Raw genomic sequence first — 14221 nt, forward strand, 5'->3', positions numbered from 1 at the left:
TGTAATATCTATGTATTGTGTTTGCGCATCATCGAACAGCGGAGACTTGATGAAAGTAAATATCACTTATTGCACTTTATTTTTTATTTCATCTTTAGAAATAAATTAGTATTTTTTTCGTAATCATTAAAATTCCCAATGAAATGCTTTATTTTACTTTCATCTTATAATATAGGAGAACATAAATTAATTGAGCCTAACCTGTCCGTATGGATGAGATTGGCCCTACACTTTTAGTTACTTACTAGAAAATAAATTAAATTATTCGAATTTATGATATTCCTGTATGATCGTTTTTATTCATATAAAATTCTATTTTACTATCTCATCCCGGAATTTCCCGGGATCCCGGGAAAAGAAATTATTTGTCCCGTAATCCCGCTGGAGGCAAATTTCCCAGGAAATGAGAAACCCTAGCCCCAAGTCATCTCTCAAACATTTCACTGGAAAGAGAAAACGGAAAGTTTAAAGTTGTTTATTTACCTCCCAACGTTACTTCAATCCTCCAACCGATGGACCAAGGGGTCATTGAAAGCTTCGAACGATATTACAGGAAGGCATTGCTGCATATGGTAATAATCGGGGAAGAATGTGAAAAAACAATTCAGCGTGTTCACACTGAGATTAACTTAAAGGATGCTATGTACATGGCAGCAGAAGCTTGGGCTACTGTCAAGGACAGTACACTAGCAACAGCTTGGAATAAGCTCCTACCATCAGATGAGCCTATCACTGCACCTAAAGAGCCAACAAGGAGCAAATTTGAATCACAGCTGTTTGGCCTCATTAAAGATTGCTCTGGATTTGAAGAAATGTGATAAAGAAAACATTCAAGACTGGCTTAATTGTGATGTCACTGACCCTGGCTATCAAATATTGTTGGACGATGAAATCATTGCCAATGTTATCGATGACCAAGACCCCTGCGATGATGAGGAAGAGCCTAACAACGCTGACCGTGCTGAAAAAGGACCATCCAGTGAGGAAGCTTTTCATTGCCTTGAGATGGCTCTGAAGTGGTTAGAACAGCAAGAAGAATGTGATGCTATCCAATTGCTGTCTTTAAGACATGATTTAGTGGCAAAAAAGCGACTCTCAGCTGTGAAGCAAAAGACAATTTTGGACGTTTTTTCTTAAACTGTAGGCCTACGTTATGTAAGGTATGTAACATGTTTCTGTATTCAAACGTTTTTAATGTTAGATTAACTTCCAAAATATTATTTTTTTGTTTTTTATTTTTCAATATATTTTGTTTGTACAAAATAAAGAAATAATTTTTAATGATGCAATAGCCACAATTATTATTTTAAAAAATTTACGTTAGATTTAACATTGACAAAAATTCAACGCAAAGTGACACGCAATGGAGAAAAATTTCAACCTCAGATACGTTAAACTATTTTTTCGTACATAATCGGTTATCCAAAAAATAAGTTATCCGAAACACCCCAGTCCCCAATTGATTCGGATAAACCAGTGATTCCCAACCTGTGGTACGCGTACCCCTAGGGGTACGCGAAAGGTTGTTTAGGGGTACAGAAAAAAGTTAGTTATTATGGCAGAAAAAATAATATATTATGTATCAAAAACTAATAGTATTAAAAAATTATTAGGTAAAATATGTTCCTTGCAACNAGGAAGTTAGACAACGTAGAAATTTTACTACTTCATAATAAAACTGCGCGGTCAAATCGATTTTTAGAACTCAACAGGTAATACAAGTACTGAGATTTGAAATCGATCGGACTGCCACTTCAAACTCCAAACAAGAAAGTCGACTCGATGAGAATGTACTGTATTATGTCCGTTAAGAAAGGTCGAGATTTCAAACGCAGTGCATTTTGTGAGCCCGGACTAGATGAGAAATTTCATTCGACAACAAAAAAACATTTTTTTTCAAAAGTTTTTTTGTTGTTCAACCTCTAAATTTTACATATAATATGAAAAAAATTATATTTTTTTCCAACGCTTAATAAAAATTGAAAGATGTGATTGTATCTTTCCCCGGACTCACTTTTTTCTAAGGTGACACATCTTCCTTCCGAATGTGTCACCAGAAACCTAACGACCAAAATTCGTCTATAGGACGTAGAACTTAGCATTACCAAAGATGGGCGTGAGAAGAAAAGAAGAGCGCCCCTAAATAAAAGAGAAAAATCGATGACGACGAGGCAGCTCGCCGTCTCCAGAGTTCGTCACTCATCTTTTTTCTCCCAAAACTACGATACATCGCCCATCCTTCCGGCCGTTGCCTAGATCGAATGCCTTGGACCAAACATCCAACTATCTGAACTTTCATCCTACCTACCCGTCATCAATTGATCCACATCGATCTTCTTCACGTCTAACATATCTGACATTCTACCACCAGACGTCCTCCGAACTACCTATTCGCCGAGTATCCTCGATATCGACCTCTCCAATAAGCGAGGAATCGACCTCCTCGGCTACTTAAATACTCAAAGTATTTACCAGCACGCGACCGAATGTAAACTCCCTCTCTCGCGCGCGGTTAGGGATAAGCTGCGATAGTCCTAAAAAGTCTATATTGAAATTCCTGACTAACCTACTATAGCTGTAAATATATATATATATATATATATATAACCCATGTAAATAAAACGGTATTTGTTTACGTTAAATCTGTAGTCGAGTGCACTTCTTTCGGACGCGCTGTCTCTCGGACTTCTTATATCCCGAATCCGAACGCCTATAAGCGCGACCGCTCGCGCGTGAAACCAACGTCTAACGGTAATGCTATTTCTAGATCTCTTAAGGCACATTGATATCAGTCCTGACGTGGCATCCCGATGTGATACCGACCCTCCGGTCACAATTTCATCTGCCACGTCCAAAATAAAGAGTGAGAAGTCAATTGTTACGAAGTTACAAACTTTTTTATATCGATCCACAAAAATTGTACGTTAAAAAAAGTTGTCCCCTTTAAATTCCGTTCCGTTGAGAGAAAGTTTACGGCAGTTTGCATTCATTCATCATAAACAGAGAAACAGAGAGAGAGAAAAAAACTTTATCTGGGAATTTAAAAATTCGAAAAAACATAAACAACATTATTAGTTTAATTAATAAAAATAACCATTTTATTTTCATATTTTATTAATAATACATCATTCGTAAAATTANATGTAAAATTAACAATACGAGCACTCACTAAATTTCTTAAATGAGGGGTACAATCTAGAGATATGACATGACACGGGGTACGCTAATGAAAAAAGGTTGGGAACCACTGGGATAAACAATGCTCTACTGCATTATAGTTATCACGTTAAAATTTACATTGCTTAATTGTTTTGGGTATATTCCTTATATTTATTTTCTATCCTTCAATTATTTATTTATTAATGGTGCACAATTATTTACTATTAATATTTTCTTACAATTTTATTATAGTACTATAATTTGGGATAAATAGAAACAAAACTTAAAGAACAGTTTATATGTATCTAACAAAGAAACTAACCAACACATCAGAAATTTCTCAATGCTATCTCTTTGGACATTATTTTTTTCAAAGTATGAGCATTGTTTTGTAGGCTGGCAGCATTGTTCTAGAAATGAGTGTTTGCATGTTCTGGTAATTGGCTATATGCTTTCAATGTTTAACAAACTGTTAGCATATGTCATATTATAAGACTCATTTCATTAAAAAGTTGTGTTAGAATTTTGATTCTTAGTATCATTTCATTAAATTTTTATTGAAATTGCTCATATTTTCAATGCTGTTTTTTTATAATCATTGATCTCCTATTTTGTGATATAATGATTTTGAATTTGTGGGCAAAGAAAAATGCAACAAAAATAGCTGTTTCTATTTATCTCTTGCAACCTTTTTCAATACCAGTGGTTTAAAATTTGAAGAACTCTCTAGCTCTGAAATAGCTAAATTGTTCTAATGGTATATTTTCTTATTAGTCTTTATTTATCTTAGGGAAGACATTTCTCTTAAACTTGATGACTTCTTTATAGAAAAGATATATGGGAAAAAGGGACTCCGGCAGACTATATGTTACTAAAGTTGAAGTTGATGGATATGTTGTGCTTTTCTACAAGACACCATAGACTATGAGATTTTCAGATACGTATGAGGAATCTTACTTCACTTATGAAGTTGTTGCTAAGATACTCTCTGTCCCATTATATTATTAGTTCTTTGTCATACTTCAAAAACATGATTAGTTTTCCTGATGACTTCAGTGGCTTAAGTATTTTTTAAAAGCTGTGTAATTTGTATTTGTTTGATCAGTTTTTCAGATTACCTAAGCAACTTAAGCAGTTTTTTCTTAAAGCTTGTTTTCTTTCTGTATAAGTTCTGTAATGGGCATAATATAAAGCTTAATTATCTAATGAACAATTTTTGCAAAGAAAAATCATTTCCTTTTGTCCTTCTAGTTATGAAACAGAAACAAACATGACTTATGTTACTGTTGCTTTTCACTCCTGCCTACAGATGAAAGGAAACATCAGATAAAAAGACAAAAATATGAATTTAATTACCTCATATATCATCTTTTGAAGTTAAGGAAGATAAGACTAATTTTTTAAGACAACTTGCAAGATCACATCATTAATGTTATTGGAGTTATTAAAAGCAAATAAATAATAAAACAATGGGATCGGTTATTGTAAATATTAAAACTAATAAATTCCAAAAAATGTTTCCTTTTTTCTTCCATATATATTTCGCTTATCAGTGGACATTACAGACCTTCTTCTTCTCAGTTTATACGGAGAGTATAGCTCAATGTAGGCTCTTTCTCCGAAAGACGTTAATGATCGCTATGCGACCGATGAGCCAGAACTCCGAACGGCCTAAACGCGCGCGCGGGAAAGAATGCCTTCCGAGAGGACTTTTATGGGGAACTGGCCTCCTATTCAGTCGTTATTGGAAAAGAGAAAACCCGGAAAACTCCAAGCAGCCAGCATGTCCGATCGCGGCGCGAACTCGCGACCGAACTTCCCAGTGTTCAGAGTGCTAAGACCGCTCGGCCACTGGTGGGGTCCGGACATTATAGTTTTACATTGCCAATACTGTACAGTACTTTTATACTCTATCAAGCTAACCCAGCATGCATCAACACACGCGCCGGTATTTAAATTAATACAATTTACATATCCTTTGATACAATAATGTTCTATAACACGTCTTTTTACAAGATTTCTTACTTTGTACAATATTTTAATATTATTTCGGTCAATAATACATTTTGTTATACATTCGACCCCCCTATAAGACGGTAGATACGTTCCGTCCTTTATGAATCGATTTCTTACGAGTCCTTGCCAATCACAGCCCGACACGCAGAGGCGGCGTAAGGCGTGGGCGACGTGGGCCACCGCATACGGCCTCGCTATCCGAGGGGCCTCGCGCTTTGTAGCGTTCGCGCAGTAAACTATCTCATAAATAATGGAGTTAAAAATCGAATATTAAATATTAATCCCAGGTCATCTTTTAAACTTTGAGATTTTCGTAGCTAGAATCTGCTGTTGGTAGACGCAGCTAATTTTTCTGTGGCAGCAAAAACATTTTTTGGTTTTATTCAGAAAATTTATTTCCTATTTTCAAGTTCCAGCAAACGCTGGGAATTAATCAAAAGCAAATTAAAGCTTACTTTGAAGCCTTTATCAGACACAAGGTGAGAAAACAGAATCGAGGCAGCGAAGGCCGTATTATTCCAATTTGATGTTGAATGCATCGAAAGCTTAAAAAATCAAACGGAACAATCAGACACACTCAGTGATTGTGATTCGGTTTTAAACGAAACGCTCAGTTTAGAATTTATCATATCATTACATGTATAGTATGAGATATTATCGCGTGTTAATATCGTAAGCAAATTATGGCAATCTTTACAAGTCCATTTAAGCAATGCTCTTGAACATTTGCGCACATTTTATGACCGGATCAAAGAATATCGACAAACTGGATTCGAAAAATGCTTGTCTGACGCTCGTCAATTTATTGAGAATAGCAGTTATGAACTGCCAGAAAACTTTAAAAACGAAAGGGTAACCAAAAAGAAAAGGATGTTCGATGATGAAGGCAGCGATCAACCTATACAGTCTCCCAAAAGCGGGCATGAAACAGATTTTTTTAACACCACGATTGATTCTATAATAAGCAATATGGATTCGGGTTTTATGTCTTTAAATCAACGTTTTGAAAATTTTGGTTTTCTCTATGATCTAAGCGAGTTAAAAATATTTCAAAAGAGCAAATATTAAAAAACTGTCAAGATTTACATTCAGTCCCGCGAGCGAGTGAGAGCAGTGACTTACAACCTTACGAATTATACGAAGAATTACAAATGATGATCCCAAATTTACCCAACTTCATTAAAGATGTGAAACAGCCGCTCCAATACATAACAGAAAATAACTCGAAAGAAATTTACTCAAATATTTACATTGCCGTTCGAATTTTGTTAACAATACCGGTAAGTACTGCCTGCGCCGAAAGGAGCTTTTCAATATTAAAACTAATAAAAAATTATTTAAGAAATACAATGGGTGAGGAAAGACTTTCAGCTTTGGCAGTTTTATCTATTGAAGCATATATAGCATATAAGCTGAATTACGATACAATTATTAAGGAGTTAATTTCATCAAAAATACATTTCGTTTTATTCCTAAAGGACAATATGATTTATGATTACATATTTTTTCGTACTTACGAAACAGCAATGTTTCATTTTGTCTTGTAATTGTGACATCTAAGTAATTATAATTTCATAGATTCTTTCTTCTTCATAGGTAAATTTAATGTTATTATTTAAACTATTTGCATAAATCTTGATGTTTTCGGCTGTTGTGTCATATGAGTCGTACAAAATTAATATGTCATCCACATATCTAGTATAAAAGACAACTGGAAGATTTTTTCATCCAAAGATGCCACGCAAATACTGCAACACAGCAATATAACAAAATGTATTATTGACCGAAATAATATTAAAATATTGTACAAAGTAAGAAATCTNATTTATATTTGTTTATTTATATCATGCTTTTTGCTTACTTTTATTTTTGTATGTATGTTGTATTCGCTGTTGTTTTATGTGCGGAGCTTTATTTGCAGAGGTGATCTCTTGTTGTTTAGAACATTATTTTATTTTGGTTAAAGAAAATAAAGAATGTTTTTATAAACTTTATGAATTCTTAAAAAGATGACTGTTACTTATTATTTGTTTCTAACTTACATTTTATAAAGATATAATAAAATATTTTACATTATTAATGAAATATTTTATTTAAATTTCAGAAACCAATACCAGTATCAGAAAATTTAGATCCGTTGGCATTGCTAATAGATGATGTTACAATTGCACAATGGAATAATCAAGGTCTTCCTCAGGATAGAATGTCCACAGAAAATGCCACTATTTTAAAAAATACCAAACGTTGGCCTTTGATGATTGACCCTCAGTTACAAGGAATTAATTGGATTAAAAATGAATATGGAACTAAGTTAAAAATATTGAGACTGGAGGAAAAAAGGTAAACATATAGTGTCTACCTCTTGCATGCAAGCTATAACTTGCAAAATTATTCTGAATCATTTTACAACATCCATGTCCACACCAATTATAGACAAGATAACTCGGGACTTATGAAGAATCTGCAAGCATTATTAACAATGATATAATTTATAAGTAAAATGAACAAATTCAAGCAGCTAAAACTTACAATATTTAATCAATAAACCTTTACAAAATTAGAAGGTATAAATTTGACATTGCTCAATTGTGCTCATCTTTTATATTGTTAAAGAAAGTAATGACTGTTTTATTTGACACCATTTTAATACAGCCAGAAAAAAACCTTTTTTTTTAGGAGAATGAAAGACTTTTACATTCTTATTTTAATATAAGTTATACCTGTCACACTTGAAACTGAAAATATGATAAAACAGTCTTGTTAAAAATTAATTCACAAACTAATTTTATTCCTGTAGACAATTTTTATATGCTTTGTCAACAGTTTTACTTACTGATAAATATCTAAAATTTAGTGGTACCAAATGAAGTAGACACACAGTGTCTTACAAAATTGACTTGATCAACTGAAGTGCCAAGTTATATAGTATCAATTGGCTAATAAAAATTGTTTTCTGAAATTTATTGATTTTTGGTATTTTGTCTTATTTTTTTTTTGTTAAATCTGGACCATTTAATGTATTTTATTAATTTTTATACTATAGATATATTTTATTTTTTATTTTATTTATTTTTATTAAAGAGCTTTGGCTGTCAAAATAGAGATAGATAGATAGATAGGTTTCTGTGAAAAGGTTAAGAGGGTAACAGTTTGGGTAGAGAAGGAGAGGAGAGTTAGTAAAAGTGATTTGTAGGATTAGGGATGGATAGATAATGAGAGTAGTTGAGGAGAAGGGAAAGGATCTTCTGATTGCCCTGCTTTGCAATTGTTAGTAGTTAAAAATGCATTTACAGTTATTTACATAATGCAAATACATTATGTAAATAACTGTTTTTACATAGTTATTTACAATTTTGGCTGTTTGAAGAACTTCTTGTTATTGATGTTGATTTCAGTTGAGTGATGGCTCAACTGAATTCAACATTCAACACTTCCAGATGTCTTGCATCTTCTGTTCCCTGAACCCAAGTTTACTTCTTGAAGTCAAGGGGTGGTGGAACAAGAAGCAGAAACAGTCACACCAGAACTGGGAGGGATAGAGAAGACTATACAGAAGTAGATGAGATTGCTTAACTTGTTTGGTAGTTCCTTATTCTTACAGAATTCATCCAGGTTGGGAGGCCACTTGTATCCCTGCCTGAGGCAATAATGGAGCAGTTCCTCCCGTGAATTATCATGTCTGGGACAGTGGAAGAGGATATGGATTGCATCTCCCATTGTATTCCTGAAACAGTCACATTTGTTATTTGTCCTTTTTTTGAAACAGTGGAAAAGAGCTCACCCAATGCAAGCCCAGTCATGCTTTGGGTGAGCTCGAAACCAAGGGTGAAGTAGTCCATTTTCTGCTGTTGGTGAATTGAAGGAAGAAATTGATAAGTGAGTCTACCAGTGTTGGAGTCAGTCTATTCACTTTGCCAGTTAGCAAGTATTTTAGCAAGTATTTTGTCATTGATGTACATTCACTGGCCAATGAATTAGAAACAGCAGTTTAATATTTTATTGGACCACCTTTAGCTCAAATTACATTATTTACTCAATTTGGCATGGATTCTACAAGGTGCTGAAGTGCTTCTAAGTCCAATGCACACCAGGAATTCACTAGACTTTCCTTTAGTTTGCACAGATTTGATGGAAGCAATCTGGAGTATCTGTTGTTCTCAATGGGGTTAAGATCTGGGCTCTGTGGAGGTCAGTGTGGGTGGGGAAAGTCATCTTCATGCTTACTGAACCACTGCTGAACAATTCTTGCATGATGAACAGTAGCATTGTCATCAAAGAAAGAGCTGTCACATGCAGGAAAAAAATGCAACATTGCAGGTGAACATGATTGGCAACAATGTTCGGGTACTCAATGGAAGTCATCCAATTCTTCCAGAAATATCAGCAGACAGTTTCGTCTCAACAGAACATGCCTCATATCATAACATCCCCACCAGAACCTTGAGTCATGTTAATGACTCAAGGTTCTGGTGGGCAAGCACGCCTGCCGTAAGCGGGTGTGCAAGGCGTGCACCGCACACGGGCGGCACGTTCAGAGGGGCGGCAAATCGAGCAATTGGTCATGTAATATTCAAAGTCATTGTCATAATACCCACCCTACTTATAGCATAAGAAATGTCTTCGCATGGAGAAAAAATCTGACCGGCGCGCAATTACTATATTCTTATTTATATTATAGCGTTAACAGCGCCTCTATTGGCATTTATCAGAATTAAGATGCAATGCAAAACGTCTGTCGGCAGGTTGAACCATCCAGCGGCGCCCGAAAGCCAAGTACTCATAGTCGTGCTCTATGACAGAAGTTGACAGGACTGGCAAAAATAGGCAATCCCCACAGAGCTTCCTTCTCAATTTGTACTTGTATGCATTCGAACAGTTCTATCGCATATCAAATTGCAATTATTTTGTTAATAATTCTTCTGACATGGGTCTAAGTATAATTAATGATATTTTAACTTGGTTAGGATTTATATCTGAAGCTTAAAGACGATTCAAGTAGTGAAACAGACATTGACGGTATTGATTTGTTTAATGAAATCAATACTTTCAAGTTGCATTTTCCAGAAAAACAATTCTAATGATCTACAAACCCTATTACAATAACTTTTTACTAATGATTTAATTTCAACATTTCCGAACACAGGAATAGCACTAACTTATATTGCCGGTTTCAGTTGCATTTGGTGAAAGGTCCTTTTCAAAGTTAAAAATTATAAAAACTATTTAAGATCAACAATGCACCAGCAAAGACTAAGTAATTTTGCTATAGTTTCAATTGAACATGAAATCTTAGACAGCTTGGATACAAGAAAATTTATAGCAGATTTCGCAAACATAAAGCAAGAAGAGTTCAATTTCTGTAGATAAATATTTATATGGTTTTACACTTAAGTAAACAAAAATAACTTAGTAATAATAAATAGTTTTTCTTTTAAGTATTTCTTTTCTTTTTTCACACCTTTATGAGACAATTCTAAAGAGCCTTTCTGGCAAGCTCAACGTAGGTAGTCGTAGTTAAACTGGGGGCGGCGTAATCGGTATTGCACACGGGCGATCAAACAGCTAGCGGAGGCAAGCATGGTCCATTGCTTCATGGGCTCCCTCCAAACCTTCTGTCTACCATCAGTACAGAATAAGGTGTACCATGATTCATCTAACCACATTACTTTTTCCAGTCCTCAGATGTCCAATCACAGCACTCTCGGCACCACTGTAGACATACTTTCTGATTCTTTGCAGAAATCAGTGGTTTTCATATAGGTCTATGACTGTTCATACTGATTCTTTTCAGTTCCCTGCACATAGTTCAGGTAGATATGGGTCGGGATGGGATTCATTAAATTCTTTTGTCAATTGCTGCACAGAGGAAGCCCTTTTTCTCACACTAGTCTTCTCAGACAATATCAGTCACATTCCTGATTAACTGTTTTGGAGCCACAGTTACTTCTTCTAGACATCAACTGCAAGTTATTTTTCCACTGATTGAAGACTTGGAATATCTCACCTTTAGAAAAACCAGTCAGCTCTACAGTTCTTGATATCATGGGTCCAGTGAGATGGGCATCCACAATCAGCACTTTTTGAAACTCTGTCAAGTCCTTTGCTTTTCCCATTTTCATAAACTTAATGACAATACTACCAACAGAATTCTTAAATAGGAACTTATGAATATGTGGTAACTCACATGACTCAAGTGTTTTGCATATAAGCTGCAAAATTACATTTACATAATATGCATGGGAGTTTCTAATTCATTGACCAAGTGAGTGTAGTTAGTAATGTAGGTGGGACAGATTCTGGAGAAGATAGGGCTGATGTCAAGTGAGGTTGCCTACTTTGCTAATACATCCACCTTTTCATTACCAAGGTACCCAGTGTGCCCAGAAACCCAAAAAAAAACTATGCATTTTCTCTTGCTAAGGTGTCTTGCTAGTTGGATAGTGGTGGTCAGTCTCTGTAGATTTCCTTGCATCTTCAAGTACCCCAGAACATACATGCTATTGGTGTAGAAATTTATGCTACCACTGTATTTGCTGGGGTTTCTGGTGATTGTTAGGAATACTTTATTCATCACCCATAATTTGGCTTGGTTGCTGGAACAATGCTGGCTAAGTTTATAGTGTTCTTTGTGGTTCCTTTGCATGAGGCTTTCATAAATAATAATTGCAGCCCCAGTACCTTTCTCATTTTTAGCTTCATCAGTGTAAATGTGCCTATTTACTTTGGCTTGCTCATAATAGATATATATTTAGATATATAATACAGTAGACTAAGGGGGGATTAAAGGAACTGAACAAGTAGAAAATAAATTAAATAATAAATAAATAAAAATAAACAAATGGGGATTAAACCCCAAAAATCTCATTTTCATGGCCTTGCTTATGGCTCTGATTCAATAATCTTTGTCTTCATCCATATAAATAATCTGGAGTTTATTAGTTTTTCTGATTTTCCAACAGTTGTTTTTGCAGATATACCAAAATTTTTTTCTGAAGAATCTGTTTTTATTTCATTTAAAAGAATTTATCTAACTACAAAATTCTGAGAGTTAATAAGAATTTCTTGCACTTGAATGTTATTAGGCAAAAAATGTCTGTAGGTTTCCATGATAATGATGTGCTTATTATTTTTTTCCTGTATATCAAAGGAAACTTCTCATTGTTTTACTTTTATCAAAGCTTATTTTTAGAAAAATTAATGAATATTTGACAGATAATACAATATTTTATACATAAACTAGAATTAAAATATGTTGTTATAATTCATTTCTAGGAAACTGTGAATCATTTCTTGTAATTGATACCATCAACTGGAAATTACAAATTATCAAACAGAAGCTAAATTAATAAAATATTTTATTTCAAAAAGAAATTAATTGTTATAAAATTAGTTTATAATCATATTTAGATTTAGTTAATTCATTTTTAAGCTTTTAAATTTCATATGAAAAGTTCAATAAATGCTTAATTTTCATAAATTACTTATTATTATATTTAAATACACAAAATTTTTTTAATGTAAAAACTTTTTGTTTTAAGTATTCTTATAAATGATATCTGAAGGATTATTCATGGTTATTTGCTGTGTAATTAATTTTTTTCATTTAATTTATTTGTAATATTGAAAGTCAATTAATAGTTTTCTGTATCTACATAATTTTAATTTTGTTAAATTTTTATTTTGTATTTTTAGTTTAATAAAATAATTCCATTTGTTTAATTTTTAAAATTAGCTATTTAGATAAAATTGAAGAGGCACTATCAGCTGGAAATACTGTACTAATTGAAAATATTGGAGAAAACTTAGACCCTGTTTTGAATCCATTGTTAAGTCGTAACACAATTAAAAAAGGAAAGTAAGAATTTTTTATATTTATCAAATAATATAAAATTTTAAAATTATTTGATTAGTTATTCATTTATTAATTATTAAAACAATTATTTGATAATGCTATTGCTTTGATAATTTATTAATGATTGAATTTCTAAAGAATAACATTAAAGATAATTTTAAAAAACTGATTAGCCATATAAACTTTAAATTGATTGTTAATAATGTAAAAGCTAAACAATAAATAAACTTTATTTGTTTAATTTATATTCTTTTAAGAGTTTCCTCTATAATTACTTTATAATTCTGGTAATTTCAACTAATATAATCTCTTATAATTGTGGTGTAATAATTTTCATTATGTTAATTAAGTAAAGTAATTAATTTATAGTATATATTTTTAAAAAGTAATATAATGTTTTTGTATGTAAAAAATATTTGAAAGTCCTTTAATTTAATGGTGATTAAGACTTTTTTCAAGAAAAATAATGGATAAATATTTAACATATCAAAGGAATAAATAGAAAAGAGAAACATTTTATGTTACAACAAATACAACAGGTTTAAATAAATTACTTAAAAAAGAACAGTAAAAAATTGTAAACAATTAATTATGTGTATCTATAATATTCGATATATTTTTCAGTAAAATATAATTTGAGATATTCATAAATTATTACAAAAGATGGATTTGTAAATTTAGAAATTTTGTTAAAACTATTTCTATTATGAGTTTTTGATTAAAGTTTTGATACCAGTTTGACAGCATAGTGGAATTATGTTTGTTTAAAATATATGTTACTAAAACAGTAGTGTATAAATCTTTTAATAGTCTTTACATAAATTAGTGTTTTTATATTTATTTGCTAAATCGGATAAAGTATTCAGTATATTCAAATTTTTCAAAACACTATCGTTAACACAGAAGCAATGAACAAATGTGGGGGCTGAGGGGGGAGAAATAAAAAAAACTCAATGAACGATAATAGGCGATATATATTGTCATCGTCTCCCTTTCCGTTTGGACTGCCAAGCGGTAACAATCAACGACATGTGGAAGCAGTTGAGTCAGAGATAGATGCTTCGTTTACAAACAACACAACCGTTTATTAAACACAAAAGAAGCTTACAAGATTTCCGCGATCTTGGAAGTTCTGCAGCGGCTGCGGCCTCTGGGTCTTCCTCTTCTTTCCAAGATAGTCCCATTTTGAAGGAG

General features: G+C 32.9%; 1 protein-coding gene across 2 annotated transcripts in view; it reads left to right on the top strand.

Moving 5' to 3' along the window:
• LOC111639864 (dynein beta chain, ciliary-like) overlaps positions 1–14221 on the top strand; it is a 131210-nt gene that overhangs the window by 56652 nt on the left and 60337 nt on the right. For both annotated transcript variants that reach the window (XM_023385813.1, XM_023385815.1), the window contains exons 21-22: positions 7280–7515; positions 12908–13030. In XM_023385813.1, coding sequence (XP_023241581.1) covers positions 7280–7515; positions 12908–13030 — 359 coding nt within the window. The remainder of the gene's footprint in view (positions 1–7279; positions 7516–12907; positions 13031–14221) is intronic.

The sequence above is a fragment of the Centruroides sculpturatus genome, unplaced genomic scaffold (genome assembly GCF_000671375.1).
Source record: "Centruroides sculpturatus isolate CEXI.00-Female unplaced genomic scaffold, Cexi_2.0 scaffold1303, whole genome shotgun sequence".
NCBI lineage: Eukaryota > Metazoa > Arthropoda > Arachnida > Scorpiones > Buthidae > Centruroides > Centruroides sculpturatus.